This window comes from Ambystoma mexicanum, chromosome 4p, assembly GCF_040938575.1.
Source record: "Ambystoma mexicanum isolate Mex_15411 chromosome 4p, UKY_AmexF1_1, whole genome shotgun sequence".
Taxonomy (NCBI): Eukaryota; Metazoa; Chordata; class Amphibia; order Caudata; family Ambystomatidae; genus Ambystoma; species Ambystoma mexicanum.
Genome location: NC_090927.1, coordinates 277890061 through 277914899, shown reverse-complemented (window position 1 = coordinate 277914899; position 24839 = coordinate 277890061). Strand labels below are relative to the sequence as shown.

Here is a 24839-nt window from a genome sequence, read left to right as displayed (position 1 = left end):
TGAGTGAGTCGAGGGCAAGACCAGATCATATGAATATAGCCAGCGTCGTCACATCCGCACCTGGGGCACCTCGGGGAGAGCTCATTGGAGATGGGGTGGAGTCTGATCGGGGTGTAATGGTACCTGTGGAGCAATTTGAATTGGATCATTTTAAAGCAGGAATTAAAGGAGACCCCATGGGTGCGTGCGCACATATGGGCCCATCGTTCGTTGGTCATTTCCAGTCCGAGGTCAATCTCCCAAGTGTTTTTTAATTTGGAAAATAGGGGGGGTGATCTGGTCTGCACCAATGTGTAGAGTCTGGAGATTTTGCCCCTCATAGAAGAGGGTGAGGACAGTTCCGTGATCGCAGGCTCATCTGGTGGTAACGCAGGGAAGGTCGGGTATTTGTGCTTAAGGATTTTCCGGAGGGCTGAGTATTGGAGCCAAACGGAAGGTTTCCGCCTCAGAGACGGCGGAAGGTCCAGCCACTCTATAAAAATGCCCTGTTCTAAAATGTCCCGGTGCAATTCGTAGCCAGCTTCTGCCCACCGGCGAACGACGGAGGGAGGAACTTGTGGGACCTCTGGTAGGAAGTTCCAGAGTGGTAAATTACCATAAAAGGGATGGGTGACACCCAGTAATTGCCACGTTTTTGATAAAGCCAGTGATGTACAGGTCGCTGGGTCAAGTGAGTTTAGCATCTTTGGCATGGGCGCGATCACCAGGGAACGGATGTCGCGGTTGCTCACTGATAACATTTCGAGCCTGACGTGGGGCGGAGGATCTGAGGTGTTCAACCAGTATGCGGTATGTTGAAGTTGAGCCACCAGCCAGTACACGAGGAGATCAGGAGCCCCGAAGCCACCAGCCTCCATCGGGGCAGTTAGGGTTTTAAGTTTTAGTCGGACCCCGCCCGAATGCCAGAGGAAAGTGTTAAGAGTGCGTGTCAAGCCCTGAAAGGACTCGCTACCCGGCCACTGTGGGATGTTGGCAAATCTGTATAGGAGCTGGGGTAGTACTACCATCTTCAATATTCCTATTCTGCCGGCCAGTGAGAGCGGGAGTTTGCTCCAACCCTGTGCCCTTACTATAAGATTAGTGAGGTATTTTTGGTAATTCTCATCGAAGATCCGTTCAGTTTGGTGTGAGACTACAATACCTAAGTAGGTGAAAGCAGATGGGGCCCAGGTGAATCCCAGGGTGTCTGAAGGGGGGAGTGTGCTGGCCGTGAGCGGAAACAGGGTCGATTTAGAACAATCCACTTTGAGACCAGAGATACGACCAAAAAGGATGACATCTTCCAGAATCAGGGCCAGATTAGTTTCAGGGGAACGGATGAAAAGGAGGGCGTCATCCGCATATAAGGAAACTATGTCCGAGGAACCTGAGGTACGCAGAACCCTCTGCGCGTGACATTGGCATAGCATATCCGCAAATGGCTCAATTGCCAGAGCAAAGATTAGAACGGAAAAGGGGCAGCCCTGTCTCGTGCCCCTCGCTACTTGAAAAAGGGGGGAATACCAGTCTTCAGTGCGAACTCTGGCTACAGGGTTGGAGTAGAGTAACCAGATCCAAGAGAGAAAGGTGGGGCCGAATTTACATTTATCAAGCACACACCAAGGATACTTCCACGAGACGGAGTCAAAATCCTTTTGCATATCAAGTGTCGCGGCTACCGCATGGACATCTGGGCTCACCCTGCTTATGATGTTTAAGAGGCGCCTCAGATTCAAGGAGGTTGAGCGTCCCGGGATAAATCCCACTTGATCAGGGTGCACAATGTGTGGCATATAGGGCGCTAGGCGTAAGGCGAGTAGTTTGGCAAAGATCTTGTCATCACAATTGATAAGTGAGAGTGGGCGGTAGGAGCCACATTGAGTGGGGGGTTTGCCAGGTTTTAGCAAGACTGTTATTATTGCTTCGCGAAGCGAGGGGGGGAGCTGACCTATTTCCACTGACTCTTCCCAAAGGGCCATCAAGCGAGGAAGTAGGAGCGATTTAAAGTGCTTGTAAAATTCGATGGGAATTCCATTTGATCCCGGGGATTTTCCTGAAGAGAGCGAGTCTATAACTTCCAATAGCTCCTCAGGGGTGAATGGATTTTCAAGGGAGCCAATGGTTTCGGGGAAAGGAATAAGAGGGGGAGACTATCCAAATAGGCATCAATTTCCGATGTTGTGGCGCTGTCTGTTTGAGCATATAGAGATTCATAAAAGGAGAAGAATTTGGAATTAATATCTTGGGGTGAGGTGGCCAGGGTACCATCAGGCCTCTCTATTCCGGAGATGGGTGGGGCTCCAAACTCTCGGTGGAGAAGCCTAGCCAGGAGGCAGCTTGGGTGCTCGCCCTCGCCGTATTTCCTCGCGAGGCCTGGGTTATCCAAAACCCTTAGTTCACGATCCGCCAGAGAGCGGAAGGTGTCCAGATCTGTACCGATTATCGCGAGGGTTTCGGGGGTTTGGTGAATCAGGGTCATGACCCCCGGCTCTGGGTAGAATAGGTAGTATAATACCTCTGAGGACCCCATGCTTTAGCAAACCTTTCACAGTACTCAGTGCGGGCATGTGTTTCCTGCTGAAACAGGATCTTAACCCCATGATGTCCGGCCTGGAGCTGTAGTAGCCTCATTTTCTTATGGTTTCCCAGACCCCGAACATTCCAGCTCATGAATGTCAGGGTGTCCTCACTCAACAGACCAGGGGTAGTCATCAGGGATTGTAGGTGAATGGCGTAGTGCCCCCCATGATCTGTATATAGCGCAAATGGATCTGCAGTACCATTGGCTCCACAGCGCCCTGCACTCTACCTCCTCTGTTGATACCAAGCCTTTATTAACATAGAACCCAATTCCCCCCACCCCCTCCCACATCCCTCTCCCAAACAGAGGAATGATAACCCCATAACTAAACAACCAAATCCAAACCAATGGCATCAGCGCCTGGGGGGCCTGTGAACCTGCCTGACGGTAACGCTCCAAATCGGGAGGCAAAATTAGGATAAACTTGGTGCCCAGGACTGTTGTCAAGTGGCACCCGGGGAGAGTCCCCCCAGGGTAGCCCAGGCACTGTTGCACGATCAAGAAAAAGATTGCTCAAGACCGGGTTCATAGGTTCATAGACAGTCGGATCTTGACAGTATATGAGTTCAGCTACACACATGGAGAAGGTGTCATAATAGTAGATGTAGAGAACGGTCCCCACCTACATCCTCACAGCTGGAAGTCTATACTATAGTAGCTCAGTGTCTCAACACATGGACAACATAATCAAGGAGCTAAACATTAACCATATTTCTTACGAATGCGGCGTTGCCGTGATAAGCCAAGAACCCAATCATGAGCAACCAGTTAGGAACATAGTGAGAGCATCATACATTGCAAAGATCCTTCAGCCAGGGAAGCGTTCATCTAGGAATTTGGAGGCCTCCTCCGGGATCGTAAAGAAATTCACCCGGTTAGAGTGTTCGATCCTCAATTTAGCAGGGTATAGCATGGCATATTTGACCTGTAGATCTCGAAGCCTCCTCTTCACCGCCATGAAGGTTTCGCATCTTGCTGGACCGCCACCGAGAAGTCCGGGTAGAGGTGGACCCTTGCTGCGCCCAAAAGAAGTTCACCCTTGATTCTTGCCGCCCTGAGGAGGGTGTCACGATCACAGAAATTTAGAACACGAGCTATGATGGGGCGTGGTGGTGCGCCCGGTCTAGGTTTTGCCGTGAGGGCTCGGTGTGCACGCTCGATTGCAAACTGAGGAGAGAGCTTTGGAGAGTCCAGTAGTTGCAATAACATGTGTTCGACGTAGTCCTCCATTGGCTCCTGTATGCCGTCCTCAGGTACTCCGATAATACGGAGGTTGTTGGGCCTCGAGCGGGATTCAAAGTCCTCATTTTTCTTCTCAACCTCAGTGACCTGGCCAGAGAGAGCCGAGACCTCAGCCCTGAGGGAGCTCAAGCCATCCTCGGCAGTGCTCACTCATGTTTCAACCTCAGTGACCCGGCCGTCAGTCTGTTCTATATGGGCCTTAATGGAGGATATAGTGCCGTTCATGTCGTCCAGCTTGCTATGAAGTGTGATGAAGCCCTCCTGGATGTACTCCATTATCTTTAGGGACTCGGCCGGGTCTGCTGCCGACGTGTTGGGTGATTCCTGGTCAGGTGCCTCCCCCGCAAGGCCCGCCAAGGACTTTGTAAACATGTTGATTGAAGATTGCTTTTTTCCGGCTCCCTTGGTCATGATGCCAGGAGGACAGTAGGATCTGGGACCCAGGGGGGCAATTGGGGTATCGGGAGAGGTTGATGACGCAGGAGGGACCGACAGGCGTTCAGAGTGTTCTGTGCGATGAGGGGCCCTCACAGATAGGATAGAATGCCGTGTTGCAACCGTGTGCGGCGGCTATGCTCGCCGTCGCCCGCAGGGCCGAGACTCCGGAGGGTTGCAGGGCGGTCGGCGGGAGAGGCCACCGGGCAGGATCACGCTTGGAACCCTGGGCAAGAGCCGAAAGTGGAGGGGCAACACAATGCAACAGTAGATGCGGGGGCCACAGCCGAGGGCTCCGCTGGGGTAAAACCAGATCAGGTGGCCAGGCGGACATGGCCCCATGCGTATTGAGTATGGGCCGCCAAGGGCCAGTAGGCCTGGTCACGCCGAAGAGGGCAGTGCGGAGGATCACAATTTTTCAGAGCGCACAGTTAATGTTGGCAGGACAGTAGGCCTTCGATACAGAGGAGATCCATTGCTGCACAGAAGCTCAGGTGGTCATGGTGGGCAACGGGGCCAGAGGTGCAGCACCACCCAAGAGGACCTCAGGCTGATGTACGAGTTGCAGGGGGCAGCGACTGATGAGGCCCACACCGGGGGCCAAGGTTGGCCGTTGTGTGTCAGTGTGGAGGATCGGAGGGGCCCAGTATCTGCCGTGGGTCTCCAGCAATCAGAGTGATCCGCCGAGCGTGGGACTCCACCTGATGCCACGGGTGCCGAAGATCTGAGGGGCAGAATCCGTTTGCACCCCAAGGATGGCACTGGAGCATCCACCAGGAGGGGGGCAGGATGCCCTGTGGGTCTATGTGACTCACCAACGTCCAGTGTGAGGAGGTGTCCCGCGAGTCGGCCTCCCGCCGAGGGATCTCCAGAGAACAAGTAGAAAGCAGCACCGAGGAGGGGCAGCGGAGCAGCCCGCTCTAGATGTGGAAGCGGTCCTCGGGTCCAAAAAGGGGGCTGGTGCTCTAGGCCGGGCCGTCACAGGGGCATGGAAGGCGGGGAAAGCGGTTGCATCGGAGCGCAACACACCCCTCCCCCACGGCAGGCCTCAAAAAAGCTGTGGCGCGGCCGTCTCACCGCTCCAGAGCTGGGAGGTGGGAAGGAGCGGCGCTGGCTCCCGGTCCAGACTGCGGGTGCCGTATCTCAGCTGTCAGGCTGTCCCGGTCAGTTCATTTAATCAGATTTTTTCTTTTAATTATGCTAGGACGACACATAGTACCAATCAAATGAAGTCTGTGCATGTGGCGCTGTTGCGCGGCGCGTAAAATGGCCATTGCCCGAAAGTGCTACGGCAGAGTCTCTGATTTATGGCCACACATCCTGCACTCCAGTCTTGTTGCTGTTAAATATATGGTCGGAATATTGTGCCAGAACTCTCGCTGCACATGAGGATGCCAGCATGGTCCGTAGGGACCACGTCGTTCCTGAGAAACCAGCAAACATCTTGGGGTCCCTGAGTAACGAGGCCTCGGCCCAGCGTCCGGCCCATCCCCCACCAACTGCTTACCCAGCGCCAACTGCAGGATCCCGCCCAGGAGATTTGGACGAGCTGCACCCCAGCGAGCTTCACGTCTCCTGTACCACCCAACTATGACTGCAGTGGAATCTGACTCCAGCTTGCCAGCCTGACCCCCTTCGGAGTGTGCACCAGCTGCCCGGCTGACCCAGCGGTGTGCCAGGCTAAGGGGGCTGCGGACTGTGCCTCCAGCCTCCGGCCCACAGCGCATAGGGTGCCCTGGCCACCCACCCCACACAAGGTACCTGAACCTGACGGCCACGCCTGCGGCCTCCTCCGTGCTGCTCTGCGGGCTGCGGGAGCCCTGTTGGCTTTCCAGCCTGTGTGCTCCGGCTTGGCACTCACTCTGAGGCATGGCGCAGCCCTCCCCTGGTCGGGGCTTGAGGGCCCAGTCCCCTGGGTAGCCTGCAGGCACACACACGCTTGAGGGAACAGAGTGTCGACTTGCGACCCAAGACGTGGAATTCCTCCCCGCTACCCAGCCCCATCAACGTGGGACCCCAGTGGGAGGCGCCACTCAAGAGGCCTAGAGGAGATTGTACAGCAGACCGCAACATCCAGCTACTCCCCGACGTTCTTTGCACAGTGAGTCAGGGGGCTGGGAGGATGGAATCCATGCCTGCCACCCCCCTATTTATTTATTATTTATTTATTTATTCACATTTGATTAAGCGCACAGGCAGCCCATTGGGCATCGTGGAGCTCATTACAAAATTTGACAATGACTTATTACAACATACAAGGAAGTCATTACTTAGGTACGATAGTAGAAATAGCAGATATAGATAGGAAGGAGAACGGAGGAGAAGGAGTTAGTTCAACAGTGTAGTTTTGAGTTTTTTTTTAAAACTGAGAGTGAGGTTTCTGCTCTGAGTGTGCTGGGTAGAGCATTCCATAACTTAGAGGCAATGACGGGGAAGCTTATTCCTCCAGCTCTGGCTTTTTTGATGCACGGGACTCTCAGCTGGTTGGTGTGACACTGCCTAATGGGTCTAGTGGATGGAGTTCTTGTTATAGTGTCAGATAGATATGAGGGGGCTGCCAGATTGATGCATTTATGGGCGGTGGTAAGAATTTTGAATGTAATACGCTCTTTGACGGGTAACCAGTGTGCTTCCCTTCTGGCTTGAGAAATGTGGTCTCTCTTGGGTATGTTGAGTGCTGCTCTTAGTGCATTGTTCTGGGTGGTTTGGAGTTTGGTCATGTTGGCGTTGGAGGTGCCGGCCAGCAGCGCATTACAATAATCTAGTTTAGCTCCAATGGTGGCTCTGGCGATTGAGAGGCAGTTATCTTTGGTTAGGAATAGTTTGATGGCATTGATATGCTTTGTACTCAGGGCTGAGGCCGATACGATAGCCTTGACATGCTTGTTCATGGAGAGGGAGGCGTCTATGTGGACTCCCAGTGTTTTGACAGAAGGTAAAACTGGAATAGTGCAGCTGTCAATGCAGAAATTGGTATATAGTGAATCAAGGTTAGTGAGTGTGGATTTTTGACCAAGGATGAGAATTTCAGTCTTGTCTCCATTGAGACATAGACCATTCGTGGCGATCCATGCTTGGATGGTTGCATATATACTTTGGAGGGTGGCAGAGTCCTGATGGTAGATTCCTGTGAGCGCGAGGAGCACTTGGGTATCGTCCGCGTAGTTGGTGTACGTGATCCCAAGTGCGTCCAGTTTATCAAAGAGGGGTTTGGAAAAGAGATTATAGAGGGTGGGAGCTGTGCATGAGCCCTGCGGGACCCCATTCTTAATGGTGGTGAGCTCTGCACTTGCAGTGTTGGAGAAAACTTTCATCATTCTTCCTTCGAGGAATGATGTGATCCATTTAGTGGCCTGTTTGGAGAAATGTGCTGCCTGGGTGAGGTGGTTAGTGAGGATGGCATGGTCGACCAAATCGAACGCCGCAGAGAGGTCGAGGAGGAGCAGGAGCGCTGGCTTGCCTTTGTCCAAGATTTGGGTAATTTGTTTTTTTAAGTCAAGTAGTGCTGTTTCGGTGCCATGACCTTTTCGAAATCCCGACTGCCTTTTTCCTAGGACAGAATTTTTTTCCAGGTAGGACTGTATCTGTATGTGTGCCGCTTTGTCTAAGATTTTAAGGAGAAACGGAACCGTTGTGATGGGCCGGTAGTTGTTCGGTTGAGCTGGGTCAAGGGAAGGTTTCTTGAGTAGCGGCCGCACCCATGCCTCCTTAAGGCTGTTTGGGACTTTGCCCGTCTTGAATGATGCGTTAATAAATGCTGTGATGATTGGCATATATCGCCTTTGCATTGAGACGGTTTGAGCTGTTTGAGGATGCGCAGAACCTCAGATTCAGTGACCTGCGAGAAGTGAAATTTGGGGGAATGCTTGTCTTCAGAGACACTGGTGTGAGTGGCTTGCAGGGGGGGAAGGGCATTGAAGTGTTCTGTTATTTTGAATTGAAGTAGATCTATTTTCTTTACCATGGCTGTTTGGATGCTATTGCACCAGGCTTCATCCTTGACGATCTTGTCAGTGCAGATTGGAGGTACGTTAAGCTCTTTGAAGATGGTGAATAGCTCTTTTGAGTGGGAATTAGTTTCTGAGATGCATTTGTTGTAAGTTTCTGATTTAGTCTTGAATACGGCATTTTTGTACCTCTTAGAGATACTCAGAAAGTTAGCTTTGGTGATGTCATCGGCATTGGCCTGCCAAGCTTTGAGTGCTAGGTGCTTGCTATGACGTAGGTCTGATAGCTCGTCTGAGAACCATGAGTTGGAGTGAAGTGATTTTTTCTCTTTTTTGTTTTCAAGCGGGGCACAGTGTTAATGGCGTGTGTAAAGGTGTCATTGAAGATTGCTGCTAGAGTATTAGGGTTGGTTGAGAAAGGATGTGCCAGGCAGGGAGTGTTGAGAAAGGGGCGTATATTGTCAGCTGTACGTTTTTTGGCACTTCTGGCTAGCTTAGCTGGTGCATGTGTTAGAGGTTTGGAGTAGGAGGTGATGGGGAGGCGGAATTGCAGGCAATTGTGGTCTGACCAAGGGAGGGCTGTATTGGAGTTAAGGATGGAGCCACAGTTGTGGTCTACTATCCAATCTAAGATACAGCCTTTATTGTGTGTTGGATCTGTCACTATCTGAGTGAATCCTAGGTCTGTGAGATTTCTAGCAAGGATGGCTGCTCCTTTGTCAAGTTTATCATTGAATCCTAGATTTAGGTCTCCTAGGAGCAAAGTTTTGGTCGTTTTTTTAAAGTTATTTCCAATGAGGTGATTGATCGCTGCTGTGAAATTGTTGATTGGGCCAGGAGGCCTATAGATAACATGAATGTTAATGGTATCTCTCAGGGAGAGTGCTATTTGTGCTATTTTCCCTCAGCTATTTTCCCTCAGCTGGGAGAAAGGAAGGCCCTCTCCCCGCTGTCTGAAAGGCCCTAGCCACCTCCACCCCAGCTGACAAAGCCACTGCCTCCCACAGAACATGTAGAGTGGGCACAGTAATGCAGGGCCAATAATTCTGCCATAATGAGCCCCAACACCATTATTCGCCCCCATGCCCCAGACACGCCACAATCCTTAGCGGCCTAGCACTGAGGGGGACGCTGGGCTGGGCCCCACCATACTCCTTTTTCTGGCCGAAGGCTACACCTTGGACTGCCAACCTTGTATCAACACCCTCAACACAGCCACCCATCTAATGTCATAGCTAAGATACAGGGGTGGTGCGCTTGCTGCTGGCGCTCACCTTCCCTGTCAAAGGATATATGGTGACCAATTGACGCTACAGAGGCTCTACAATAACAAGCAGTGCTCCAGTTGGACCTTGACTGGTTATCCTGGGCCCCATAGGTGCATAACATCCTTCCCCTTGGTCTGTCCCCTGCTATAAGCATCACATTTTCGCTGATGCTGCACCATCAACCCGTAAAGGCATTCAGAGACCCCTGCTCAGTTGGAGCCCCGCAGTCCCCTTGGGTAATCTACAGGAGACCTCTTCCCACCTCAGACGGCCCGCGGGCCTCAGGGGCATAACAAACAACTAATCTGCGTGGAAACCTTGAAAATGGGCAACCAAAAGAAACAGTTGAAGATGGACCAATTTGCTAGAACAGACCGAGACCCTCCACAACATGAGGATGACTCTGGCCCTTCTCAGTTGGACATTTCGGCCCTTAACCAGATTCTATTAGCGCTAATAAGCAGTACGGACAATTTGGGTGCTAAAATTGACGCGCTGACATGTAAAGTAGATGTTTCTGCAGTCCAAATTGGCAAACTGTGCGGCAGAATATCGGAAGCGGAACACCGGTTTGGGGACGGTGAGGACAAAATTGCGGAGCTTCAAAGAGAGGTTGCGTCCCCACAGCAGATGGTAAAAAAGGTAGTGGCCAAGAAGTATGACCTCGAAGGGAGAACGAGAAGAAATAATACAAGAATTACAGGGGGTAGCCGAGTCCACCCCAATAGAAAAGTGGACCCTGCGATGGCTTTCGGCAATGATACAATGGTTCCCGGACTTCAGCCAGCAGGTCCAAGATCAGAGAAAACCCTTCCAAACAGCAAAAAACATCCTGAAGAAGGACATACACTATTCAATGATGTTCCGTGCTAAACTCAGGATTGTACACGAGAGGAAACTGTGTTTGTTACATCTCCAGAATCTGCAGAACGATACGGCTCAGAAATTCTGGATCCAGGGGACTTCCACTGCCGGCCCTCTTGATCTGGCAGGACGAGCTTCCTCTTCTGACTTGCAACTAAGTAGCGGGACCCCTTTGGCACCAACTGGGGTTCAACATGGCAACTACTGGAATTAACTACAAGTATGGAAACGTTAAGGTGAATGACAAACGTGGCAATGAGCCTCTCACCAAAAGGATGCACAATGGCCGCCGGCATCCCCGTGCCCAGTGACAAAGTAATCAAATTAGGGTTTGATGTTCAGAGTTAAATGGGAAGGGGGTGGGCTGATTTGGCTGGTAGGTTGGTGTTTCTGGCGTGGGTGGGAGGTGGCAGGGGCAGTTTGCAGTTTTACACAAGTTGGCATTCAAGGTTTAGAGGGGAGGGGCGGGTGGGAACTTTCATCCAGGACCCTCAGGTCACTTGCACAAACAGAATTTGCTGAGCACCTGACATATTACAACAAACCCAGAAATCATACATCATATCCTTCAGTCACTAACCACAGTCCTAACATAATGTAAAGCACCCCCAGGTGGTAGACACTACATCCAATACAAATATAAACCTTGGTCACATGGAACATTCGGGGGTTCACCAATGGGAAAAAGACACGCCTCAATTCAAACTATTTCAGGAATTACCACGTTAATGTTCTTTGTATTCAGGAAACTCACATAGGGAAGGAACAAAAACTCCCGGTCTTGCTGGTTGGGGTATCCATAGGTATGGCTCGTCCTACACCACCCGCTCCTGGGGTGTAGCAATATATATACATTGTTCATTGGAATTAAAGCTGCACAAACTGGTAACCGATGAGGAGGGTCGATTTGTCCTGGTAGCTGGGGAAATCACGGGGCGGTCTGTGCTATTCATAAATATATATGGTCCTAACTATGACTGCCCGGAATTTTTCCAGACTTGCTCAGAACACTTCACAACATTCCCTGGAATATGAGGTGGTATGGGCGGAGGATTTTAGCTTGGCCCTGTCGCTAACGCGAGGCAGGTCCTTATCCCAACAAGCGACTCTCACTCGGGCGGCCCAGAAATGGACGTCCATTGCAGCAGATTACACCCTGGTCGACATATGGCGCCTACATCACCCAGACATTCGCGAATTCACTTTCTACTCGAGCGTACATGGGAGTTCCTCCAGGATAGATTATATTCCTATGTCCCCAGAACTGGCACAGGTGTCCCAAAGGGTGCAGATTTTACCCCGGACTCTGTCTGATCACTCCCGATCCTGGTCCAGTTCACTGGTCCGACCACCTCCCACAAGCAACTCCGGTGGAGATTTATAGCCCAAGCGCTAGAGGACATAGTATTCCATGAAGACATCCGCCAAGCTATCTCCGAATTCTTCCAACTGAGCCTGGACTCCGTCTCGGACCCCAGGGCAGTCTGGGAAACGTTCAAGGTGTATATTCGGGGCAGGTGTATTTCCCAGAAGGGGGGCATTCTAAAGAGTATTCGTGGAGCCATTGCGTCCAACGAAAAAGATTTTAAAAATATGGAGATCCGTCAAGCCCTGAAAGACTCCCCTGAACTTCAAGCTGATCTGGAGGCTAAAAAACAAGATAGATACAGGAAGAATAAATGACACGTTCCGAAAATACTATGAGAAGCTGTATTCGACCCACAGTGCAGCAGGGCATGATAATATAATACAATATTAAGATAGGATAGCCTTGGGTTGGCTGGACCCGGAGGATGGTACGCGGCTAAATGATCCCCCACGGACAAGGAATTCCTTAAAGTAATCCGCTCCCTTCCCAATGGTAAGGCCTCTGGGACTGACCGCATCACTGCCGTACTATATAAAACCTTCCCGACCCTACTCATCCCCCACCTGTGCAGCATGTATGAGGCGGCTGTATCGACGGGGGTTCCCCCTGAATCCACCAGAACAGCTCTAGTGACGGTCCTGCTTAAACCAAACAAGGACCCCAAAAAATGGTCGTCCTATAGGCCCCTATCATTGGTGAACACCGATAAGATCCTAGAGAAACTCTTAGCCAACAGGCTTTTACCCCACATACCTGGCCTGGTCCTCCCAGACCAGGCAGGATTAATACCAGAGCGATCCACACAGAACAATCTACAGAGATTATTCACCCTGATGCATAATGTGAATCCGGCGATCCCAATAGCAGTAGCAGCATTGGATGCCGAAAAGGCATTCGACTCTGTTGAATGTACATTTCTGTTTGAGGTTCTCCGGCGCGTCGGCATGGGTACTGCGTTTCTATGGGGGGTCCGGTTGCTATACACTGCCCTGTGCGCCCTGGTATTCACCAACGGCAATCAATCCAAACCCATTCACCCATCTCGGGGCACCAGACAGGGATGCCATTTTTCCCCCCTCCTATTCGCCTTAGCTATCGAGCCAGTGGCATGCACCCTGAGGGAATACCACGCCCACAGAGGAGTTACAGTCCGCTCTCACATATCCATTGTCTCTTTCTACACGGACGATCTGTTAATATACGTTAAATACCCGCAAATCAACCTGGATCTCGTGGTGTGAGAGATCACCACATTTGGAGCCCTCTCTGGCCTCCGAATCAACTAGTTCAAATCTGAGATACTCACAGTCAGTTGCCTGGTGTCCGCAGGGTATTCGCTATCTAGGCATCCGAGTGTCCACATCCCCAGCCAGGCTATATGAGGAGAACTACATCGCGGCCCTACAGTACTTGGAACATAGGGTGGATACATGGGTGTGCCTTCACATTTCCCAATGAGACTGAATTTCACTTTCTAAGATAGTGATACTACCAAAATTCGTATACGTCTTTAACAATGTCCCAATATGGTCCCCCGTGACCTTTTGGAACTGACTAAAGAGCATGATGACCAAACTGATTTGTGCCAGGAAGCAACCCTGCATCTCTCGTGACACACTATGTCGTCCAACCTCCAAGGGAGGATTGGATGTCCCTAACCTCTTTCTATACTACCTGATAGCCCAGGTTCAATTTGCCGTCAGGTGGTGGTCCCCCACAGATGACCTGCCCCCCTCGTGCCTTGAAAATGCCATCACCCGTCTGGATGATCTCAGGGGAATCCTATGGGCCATGCGGGAATGACACACGAGGGCTGAAGTACAACCTCTGGATATTACCCTCAGGGCATGGGACTGTCTGGCAAAATGGGCTGGATTGGGACAATGGTACACCCCCACCATGTCAATATGTCGTGTCCGAGGCATACCACTTACACATGAGGCAATTTTTATACAACATTTCACAAACCTACAGATCTACACATTAGGAGATATAGCCCCTGAGGGCAAATTTATATCGTGGCATTATGGCATTATGTATTGTTGTCTATGCAGAAATAATAAAAACAGTTTTATAAAAATGAAGTCTGTGCTCGGGTATTGTGAGAAGGAAGATCTTAAGATCTTTGGGTCGAACCTAGCACATACCCTAGCATCTATTAATGTCAAGTAGGGCTGTGATGAGTTTCTCAATCATGGCTCTAAGGAGCTGCAATTAACTTGTGAAGACACAGCCCCTTGTCAACTCAACGCACTAAAAAACAGTCAAATCCTTTGTATTCTTCGTCCCTAGCCACGTTAAAACAACAGTGTCGCAAATGAGAAATTGAATGGAAGAAAGCCAATGAAGCAATCTCCTGGAAAAATGCAAAAATTGCCATAATGGTATAAAATCGCAATTTATTGAGCACAAAGTTCCTTCACAACAAAATTCAACTCTCCTTACAAAAATCCAGAGAACTCTTTTCCGCTATATCAAAATGTCTTATCCCCAGTAGCATCTCGTCTGGCAATACACCTTCAATGCAAGAGCTGATGCCTTCAACAAGTTCTTTGTGAGTAAAGTTAAAACCATTCAGGAAATATTGGTCAGGTCCTGGTGCAGCATGAATCTTTGTTGGATACTCCCTCTCAGGTTGATGTGCAATTTGACTTTAGTCCAGTTTCCCAGGAAACTGTCACCTCGCTCTTAAATAACTTGAAACCTACCAATGACCTCCTATATGCTCTCCCGGCATGCAGAGCACATGGCACATGGCTTAGTTTATTACAGATTTTGTTAACCTCTCCCTATAATAAGACTCAGTGCCACCTGAATTGAAATGATCAAAGGTTTCTCTGTTGCTGAAAAAGCCTAGACTCAATACTAACGATCTCCAGAACTATCATCCAGTGGCTGATCTTCCCTGGCCAACCCAAATCTTGGAAAAAGTAGTATCCTGCCAACTTCAGGAACATGTGGAAAAACATTCCATCCTTGACAATTTTCAATCTGGATTTCGACCTTATCATGGAACTACGACTGCCTTGGTGGTTGTCTGGGAACATATCTTAAAACTGGCTGATGATGGAGACCTAACATTATTGGTGATGCTTGATTAATCGGCAGCATTCGTCGCAGTGGATCATAAGATTTTACTGTTTCGACTGGCTTCGGTGTGAGCAGTATGTGATCATGCATTACATTGGTTCAGATCATTCCTTTCTAATCGTCGCCAATGAGTCAAAGTAATAGGACATCTTTCCGACGCAATCAAATTGAGTTGCAGAGTTCCTCAAGATGCTAGTTATCACCTCTGTTTTTCATTATATATTTACAGTTATAAATGATTATTTTCGGAAGATTTGATCCAGGCTTTCACTCCTATGTAGATGATACTGAGATCTATGTGAGAATGAGCAAGACTGTGTAGTCACTGTATAAGAATCCTAATAAAAACAGAGTTGTTTTTGTTTGGTCCCAAATATCTTCTTGTGGATCACTCTAGGTACCCACCTCTACCTTGCATCCTTGGCTCCCAGTAGGCTTTTGCTTCCAAAGTCAAACATTTAGGGTGTATATGGCTGTCCAACCTTGGAGGTGAGCAGCAAGTTGGAACCAAGGTACAATCAGTGTCCTAGTCTCTTTGTCTGCTATGTTGTGTCATTCCATTTGTTCCCAAATAGATAGGACTGTGATAGGAGGTTTCATAAATTCCAGATTATATTATGGAAACAGCACCCTTGCAGCCATTCCCAATAGACAATGGCCCGTCTCCAGCAAGGACAGAATGCAGCAATATGCCTGATATTTCAAGCTCCTAACTGGGGTACCATGGGAAATGTGTTCAAATAGCAAGGATACTGGACATAAAGGATAGATTGGTACTGAATGGGGAAACGTCTTAAGGTTATTCCAGCATTTACCCAAGTTGCGTTTATTGCATTCAAAGGATATGGAGTCTGTACAATTCATGTGTGAGTCTCGTCTCGATAGGGTCAAATAATTCCTGGTGTCTAAGATGGTAAAGGACAGGTTGATGAAGGACGCTGCGCTCCTTCTGCCCCTAGGATTCGACTTGATTAATGACCATCAGGGCCAAGGGGAGTTCTCAGTGGATCAGATAGGGAGATTGCAGGCTGATGGGGGACCAGGGTCAAAGGCTAAACCTGTGGCGACAAGCCCACCATGGGAAAGAAAGGTGGGTGACTTGGTGGCTTTTCAATCTCCAAACATCTAATTCCGAAGGGATGAGAGACCAGCCTTCAAAGTAACCGTCATTGGCCTGAGGCACAGGGAAGAATGGTGGAGACTATCACCAGTGGCCCACTATGGGGGAGGGATGGGGAGTCCTGGGACTGGTTGACCACGGCACTGGCCCCTGACAAAGGCAAATGTTAACTAGAAGTGGATGAGGCCCCAAATTGTTGGTCATTGGGCTCCTGGAATACACAAGTGCACACACATGTATTGGGGAAGGGGAATTGTGATTTTGAACAATTTGACATTTTGTGTTTCTACAAATCTTTCTCTTAAAGAAACCCTGCCTGGACAGCTATTCCGTTTTCCTAAATCCTGCAAAAAAAGGGCAGAAGGGAAGGCGGTCACTGGACTGTCAATGGCAGTCAGATCAGGCATGGGTTTGAGAGTGCTAACTACGCTCCAGCCTAACCCATTTACCCAGGCCTTATTGATCAGGTTTCCAGAGACTTCCAGAACGAAGCAAACCAACTTGCTACTGTTGAATGTTTACTGGCAACCTGAAGCCATTTCCCCCAAGACTTCTTGAACGATCGCCAAAGCACGATGGACCATTGTATCGAGTTAACTTCAGAATATGTTACCATTGTATGTGGAGATTTTAATATGCCCTGTCCAGGAGTTAATGCTGGATGGGGTCGAAATGAGAGGCAGAAACAGAGGGTGGTGAGTGAGAGACAACGGCTATGGTGCATTCAAAGGACTGACATATCCTGAATGGGCAGGTTAGCGGTGACATGTCGAGCAAAGCAACTTGGAAGAGATGGGCCTCCACAACAACCATCTACCATATTTACATCTCAAGTAACCTCTTTTCACAGCTAGTCATCTTAGAGGTTATTTTCAACGGAAAATAGTGACCACAATATTTTGCAAATGACCAGGTGGAATGAATCACAACAAAAGGAAAACTTGTGGGGCCCAGTTGACATTGAGGTTTGCCAGGGCCGTAACTGACTTAGAATGAACCCAGCCACAATTGCTAATCTCATCGAGAAACTTGAGGTGGTCACAGTAGCCACCATAGTTGGTGAGGATGCATCCTTCATAGGATACCCAGTGCTCTTAGTTGAGTTTGAAGAAAAGGCAGGGGTGAAAAAACCTAAAGACTTCCAGAATAAACTCACACATGACAGGGAAATAATATTGGCTGGACGGGCATTGAGGATGGATTTAAAGAGAATCAAGATGGCACTGTTAACAGCAAGTCCCGAAACGGCGAGTCTCTTAAAAGCATATCACCAGACATATAGCAACTGGACTAAGTCCAGGAGGGCTAGACTATTGCAGACGGATGCAGAATCAATGTTGATGAAAATGAGTTCTACAAATCCAGGTGAGATCTGGAAACTCATTAACTCAACTGGCTCCTTACAACAGACCGTCCAACTGAACGTCGTTTCAGAAGACGTATGGGTGAGCCATTTTGAGCTGCTGTTTTACACATCTGGTAGTTTACTAATGACCGAAAACACAGAGATAAGGGAGGGTTGGTCCACTGAGTTCGATGAAAGTGAGATCTTACGCAAATAAAAAAGGTGAGTGAATCTAGGGCCCCAGCGCCAGATGGAATCACTAACTTCATGATAAAAAAGGACCCTATATTGTGGTCTGAATTTATAGTGGTATTAAGAGGGAGTCTTGCAAGGATCAGCTTTCACCTTGACTTTTCAATGTGTACAAGAGACCTTGGGCCTTTCTCATAGATAATTACTAATCATGTTAGTAAAATTCAACTCATAATACTTTTACAGAGGGCTCATCCACCACCAAATGAATCTATTGAATTAATCTATCTACATTCACTTGTCCCGATGGGCATTACCCAATTTCTACTGTTAATGCCAGACACCTGGCCTTTTCTATTCCAATTAATTCTATTTTTAGGCCCCCAACACATAGTGGTCATCCCCTTCACCAAATGATTCTGCCTTGAATTCTACCATAAGACAGACCTACGGGCACAATAAACTTTGCTTGTCATAATTAGATCAGTGCAATAGCATCAATTCTGGTTGTCCCAAAAAAATGAATACAAGAATATACACGTGGACTGTGCAGCAAGGATTGGCAACAACGTCTACAAAAATAAAACCACATGATTCCGGCAACATATCTTCAATTCTGCTTCCCAATTAAGCAAAGGATTGCCTTCAAACATCTGGGAGTCACACATACTAGCCAACTAATCCTCAGTATCCTGTACAAAGAATTAACATTATAGTCACTGAAACAGGATATACCCACAAGAATATTAAGAATGAATTCAAAAGGACGACAAAACCATGCCAAGATCAACAGAGATTGGTGTATTTTAAGGACACTTACCGACAAAGCCTTGAAAGCATGGAGCATGCAGCTGGCAAATCTAGGACCCCAACAGGACAGTCTGCATTGCAGAACAGCTGTGCAAAATACTAATTTTACAGCAAACCTTCCCCGACCACACAAGACTCCAGCGCTGCCTGATTCTGAATTGTGTGTGATCTGTCATGGCATTATCACCCATTGTTGTTCTAAATTGTGACTAACATACTGTAAGGTCAGGTTCACAATAAACAAACATTGGCAATGCCAACATATTGGGCTTTTGTGGTGTATCTGGGCATGCAATAGCAGTTCCTGGCAAAAGCTTAAACCTTATGCACAAGCCAATAATGTTGGCTTTGGCAATGCATGTTTTAAACGGGAATTCAGTGGCTTTGCCAATGCACGTTTTTAACAGGACTTCAGTGAGGGACAGGCAGAGTGCTAATAAATCGAGTGGCTGAAGGCAGACTGGTTAGACATTTGTACTGCCGTGTTAACTATGAAGACACATGGCTCAGGTACATGGCTGTGGCACCCCCACACTGTCCTCAATGGTAGAAAAGGTGAGAGGTCAATTAGGACACGCTGGTCTCAGCTGCAAAATATGGACTGGCCTAGACACTGGTAAGATAGTCCCTGTCCAAGGTAAGCCTATTATTTATTAGGGAAAGCCCCAGACCCTGTAACAAGGATAAACCCCTGGTTTGTGATTATTCTTCTAAGTGCAATACATACACTAAACTTCAAATTCCCCCAAGTGCAACACATTGATCACCTTCATAATTTGTTTAAGTGTGATACATTGCATACCCTCAAATTCAGCAAGGTGCAGTGTATTTGCTACCCTCATAGATCTACCGTGTGCGACGCATTGGCTATGCATGTATCTATGTGCAACACATGATGCAAGTCGGTTTACTATAACTGGCATCACTGGACACTAGGGAAGCTTGCAAGGGTTATGCCAGTCAATGTACTAAAACTGGCATCACCAGGGAAGCATTCAGGGTGAAGGATGCTGCCATGGGGCACTAAGGAAGCTAGCAAGGTGATGCATGTCACTACCCTAAAACTGGCTTCACTGAGCAGAGGGGAAGCTTGCAGGTGATGAATAGCACTGCCCTAAAACTGGCTTCACTGAGCAGAGGAGAAGCTAGCAAGGTGATGCATATCACTGCCCTAAAACTGGCTTCACTGAGCAGAGGGGAAGCTAGCAAGGTGATGCATATCACTGCCCTAAAACGGGCTTCACTGAGCAGAGGGGAAGCTAGCAAGGTGATGCATATCACTGCCCTAAAACTGGCTTCACTGAGCAGAGGAGAAGCTAGCAAGGTGATGCATATCACTGCCCTAAAACTGGCTTCACTGAGCAGAGGGGAAGCTAGCAAGGTGATGCATATCACTGCCCTAAGACTGGCTTCACTGAGCAGAGGGGAAGCTTGCAGATGATGAATAGCACTGCCCTAAAACTGGCTTCACTGAGCAGAAGGGAATCTTGCAAGGTGATGCATATCACTGCTCTAAAACTGGCTTCACTGAGCAGAGGGGAAGCTAGCAAGGTGATGCATATCACTGCCCTAAAACTGGCTTCACTGAGCAGAGGGGAAGCTAGCAAGGTGATGCATGTCACTGCCCTAAAACGGGCTTCACTGAGCAGAGGGGAAGCTAGCAAGGTGATGCATGTCACTGCCCTAAAACTGGCTTCACTGAGCAGAGGGGAAGCTAGCAAGGTGATGCATGTCACTGCCCTAAAACTGGCTTCACTGAGCAGAGGGGAAGCTTGCAGGTGATAAATAGCATTGCCCTAAAACTGGCTTCACTGAGCAGAAGGGAGGCTTGCAAGGTGATGCATATCACTGCCCTAAAACTGGCTTCACTGAGCAGAGGGGAAGCTAGCAAGGTGATGCATATCAGTGCCCTAAAACTGGCTTCACTGAGCAGAGGGGAAGCTAGCAAGGTGATGCATATCACTGCCTTAAAACTGGCTTCACTGAGCAGAGGGGAAGCTAGCAAGGTGATGCATATCACTGCCCTAAAACTGGCTTCAACGAGCAGAGGGGAAGCTTGCAGGTGATGAATAGCACTGCCCTAAAACTGGCTTCACAGAGCAGAAGGGAAGCTTGCAAGGTGATGCAAGCCAGTGTACTAAAACTGGCATCACTGGGCATTGGAAAAGGCTTGCACTTCAGTGAAGTCGGTGTACTATAAGTGGCATTACTGGGGAAGCTTGCAGGGTGACACATGTCCATGTTGCAATGCTGTCTTCACCGGGCACGGGAAAGGTTGTAAGGGGAAGCATAATGCTGTAGTGTTGTGTAATCATTGGGGATGCTTGTAAGTGAGGGAAGGCAATGAACCGAACGGCAAGCAATTGTCTTTCTGGCTGCTACTTTAGATTTAAGTCTCTCAAATCTGTAGAGTCACGTTAGCAAGGGAGGCGACATGGTCACGTCTGTGTGTAGGTTTTAAAAGGTACAAAATCTGGCAGAGATGTAGACAGTGAACCGCCCAGCAGTATGACATCACATGCAGCAAATGGGTGCGTTAAAACATATTTTGGATCCATTCCGTACCTTCGAAATTTGCAAAGATGATCAGATCATCATTTTTCAGGAAGCTCCTCCGACGAAGTTGAGAGTGGGATATGAAGGTGCTCCACCCCCGGTCAATACTTCGGTGACAATTGCACTCTGGATCATACGTTCCAACTAGAGATGGCTTTCCCCAAACAGATGTATTTTTCCCATCTGTTGAACGATACAATCATTAAAAAATTATAGTTTGAAATATCAATTCATGACTTTGTCCAAATGTAGTATCTAAAGACAATGTTAGACACAAAAGTATATTTGTGGATTTTACATTTTATTTTTTTAAGTTTTCATTTTTTTCATGTCTGAAGAGTGTATGCACCTCTAATAATAATACACTTCAGCTGCAAAAGGAACACAAAAACAATTTGAAACATTTCTTCACACAACGTTACTGGAAGCACTACTTTATCTGCTTTATTCCTGAGTTGTCCTTTAATCTTGTTTGTGTCTTGATGTTTAACAAAATATACAGTGTATTTCTGGATGTCATTGCACTGCTCTGGCTGAGCAAAGCGTCTAGTCTCTTGGTCTCCTTGCTTCTTGGATGTTCATATGGGGTTATATGAGGGGATCGATGGCTCGATCAGCAACGGGCTCGCCTCTGTCATGGACCCAGACTTCGACATTGGTATCCAAGCAGGTCGCATTCATCTTTCCAAGGTCCATACATTGTGTGTAATAGAGGAGTGCAAGACCAGCTAACACAAGTGGGAAGACTGTGGCCTACAGAAGTATATGAACAACCTTATGGTCAATAGCCAAGGTCCCATTCATCTCTCCGAGGTCAATACATTGGCCCTCATTACGACCCTGGCGGATTTTTTCCGCCATCGACGGACTTTCCGGCCATGGCGCAAAGTCCCTTTACGCCATGGCGGATGGCGGACTTACCGCCCCATTCCGAGGTCGGCGGGGCGGTAAGTCCCCATTGACCCATTTACCCTTCCCCATTCCCATTTCGGCCCCATAGGGCTCAATGGGAGTGGGGAAGGAGTTAATTACGCCACCGTAAAATACGGTGGCGTAATTAACACCAAGGTCCCAGAGCGCCATGGATTTTTCCGCCCGCAAAAAGCGGGCGGAAAAATGACCATGGCGCTCCAGGAACTCGTAGTTGGCGGTAAGGGGTCCGCGCAGCTAACGCTGGCGCAGACCCCTTAGCGCCAGGGTCGTAATGAGGCCCATTGAGTGTAATAGAATGGTGCTGGTGCATCTGGCCTCCCCATTCCCATTGAGGCCTATGGGGTTTAAATGGGAATGGGGATTAATGGATTCTGGCGCCTTGCAATGGGGAAATACAGGGTCCACCAAGGTTGTAATTGCCCTGTATTTACCCATTGCCAGGCGCCAGAAAAATATGCAAGTTCACCGGCAGCCTGCCAGTTTTACCGGCAAAGCTACAGCCAAACTTGTAATGAGGCTCATTGTGTGTAATAGAGGGGTGCAACATCAGCTGCCACAAGTGGGAAGACTGTGGAATACAGTAGTATATGAACAACCTTATGGTCAATAGCCAAGGTCCCATTCATCTTTCCGAGGTCCATGCCTCAGCACGAATTGGGCGGTAACGCCGGCGGTATTAGCCCTACCGCCAAACCCCCTGGCGCTATTAGCCCCGGATCACGGGTTTGGCGGTAATGGAACTCCCCATTCCCCACTGAGCCCATTCGGGAATGCCACATTCCCCATTGGGCTCAATGGGGAATTTTCGCGCTCTTACCGTCGGCGGTAATAGCGTGAATTTTTGGCGGATTTCCCCCCAGCTCAGAGCTGGGGAGAAATCCGCCGAAGCCCTGATTTGGCGGACCTTTAAATCCGGCGGTAATAGCGCGACCGCCGGATTTAAGGGTTACCAGCAAACTCATGATGAGGCCTATAGTGTGTAATAGTGTGATGCAAGAACCGCTACCGCACGTGGGAAGACCGTTCCATGCAGCCGTATGTGAACAACCTTATGGTCAATAGCCAGATAACAGAGAAACATTATCCTCTGCATACAACGTGAAACATACTCCCATCTACCGTAAATGCACAGTTTATCGACAAATAAAGTGTGTCTGATTCGAAAGAAGAAGAAAGAATTGCAAATTACTCATGCTTTAAACTGGTGAAAATCAGGATTTGTACCAGGGCAAGTGTAAAGAAACAATTAATCATAGTCTCACTTTATCCTAAAAGAGTAAACCTCAGCTTGTTTCAAACATAGGCTTTCATTTTGGATTTACGCATGTGTGAGTTCCCTGCCCATGACCTGTACAACGACCTGTGGCAATAATGGTTCACATTTCTGTGACTTACATATAAGGGTGAGTAATATACGCTTGGTAGGGTACACCTGTAGGGATTTACATCTATTTAAACCATTTTCCCTTGTGTTAAATTGTTAAATAAAAAAGTCTCAAGTTAAAAAAGGTCAGTGATCTAAATAAGTCTGCGAACTGAGAACAGATACAACAAAACCTATGGTCTACCCTTAACTGCCAGATAAATAGTTACACGTAAGAAAAAGGAGTGCCTCAAAGAATGTTAAGTTTGACTAAAATGTACATCTTTCCCAAATCACACACGATTCACTCAAAATGATGAAATGCCAATGGGAAGGATGGCGTTATAAGACTTTTAGATCTTCACTTCCATTTTCCGAATATTTGCCCAGTGAATTGTTCGACTTGGTGCCCTGCTCTTGCTCAGCCTTTGACACGACACAGAAGCGTATAGGATGTAGGGGCTCTTCAGACATATTAAACGTGAACATTCTAAGATTTGAACGACATGAAGCCAAACAGTGTTCAAAACAGCTGAGTGTCCTGAGCTAAAACCTCAAGGATCAGAGAGTGGCACAAAGAAATAGCTTTCAGCCAGTGTGGCATTCCGTATAACATGAAATGGAAATGGTGAGGTATTGGGAAGTCATTGATGCGGCATTGAGATAATGATCAGATGGTATTGAGATGGTATTGAGAAGTCATTGAGATGATATTGAGATGGCGCTGATAACGATCATTTAAAGGTATTGAGGCGTTATTTGGAGAAGGGCCTCCATCCTGTGGAAACTGTGTGATCAGCTGGAGATATTAAAATGCCTTCTCTAACCCCTTCTTTCCCCCTACTTGCCTTCCTACCAGCAAACATTTACTATACCCCGTCCACAGTCTAGTCAATCCTGTCCACCACAAAGCTCTTTTTCCATAAGAGATTGGTAAGTTTACTTGCATCAACATTTTTTTAAATGTGTATTATTGATTTGTTTGAACAGTTGCTGTTTGTAATAGCCCTGTAAACTGTATTGGAAATAGACTTAAAAATACAAAAAACAAGTTGTCTCTGGCAATGCCCCCAACTTACTTGTCAGGCTCTAGCCAGCACACAGTCCCTACTGGCTGCTATCTCTTGGTAAACAATTGCGACCAAGTGCCATGCTGCCATCTCACCATGAGTCAGCAGCTGAAACAATGAAAAAATACCCAGGGCCTGGGAGTTTCTTCTTTTTTTTTTTTTTAAGAGGACCCTCACTTCAAGTTGCACAATATACTCTCCGAGATCATAGGGTGATGGAGAGTTGCATGGGCCAGAAATCAACATGGAGAGGCATATGTGAGCAGAATTGAGCTCTCTGCGCCACATGGGACATTGCAGGGTCCACAGGGGCACATAAAGGGAATGCATATGTTACTGATGGTGACATGCAGCAGATTCGAGGTTCTGAGACCTACAAGAAGAAGACCTGGTGCAAAGATAACAACATGGAGCAGCAATGAGGAAGCAAGCGCCATGAACATGTGTTTGACAGTGGCAATGCTGGCATATATTATAAGAGAGAAGACTCATTTGCACCCGGGGAGGGCGAACCAACGAATCAGGTAACTGGAACAGTGGGCGAGAATACACAATCCCCGCCTACTATTCCAGCCACTGAATGCCTTCCCCGGGTGGTGCCATTTTTTTTTATGTGGGGAGGCAACAGGGAGCCTCTCTCTGTTGCCTCCCTACCCTCCCACCCCCAAAACTATC

The 24839-nt window shown here is 48.2% G+C and overlaps 1 protein-coding gene across 1 annotated transcript in view; it reads right to left on the bottom strand.

Annotated features, from left to right (window-relative positions):
- Positions 1-24839, bottom strand: part of LOC138452821 (meprin A subunit alpha-like) — a 222283-nt gene that overhangs the window by 18658 nt on the left and 178786 nt on the right. The window contains exon 11 of the mRNA XM_069605162.1: positions 20808-20981. Coding sequence (XP_069461263.1) covers positions 20808-20981 — 174 coding nt within the window. The remainder of the gene's footprint in view (positions 1-20807; positions 20982-24839) is intronic.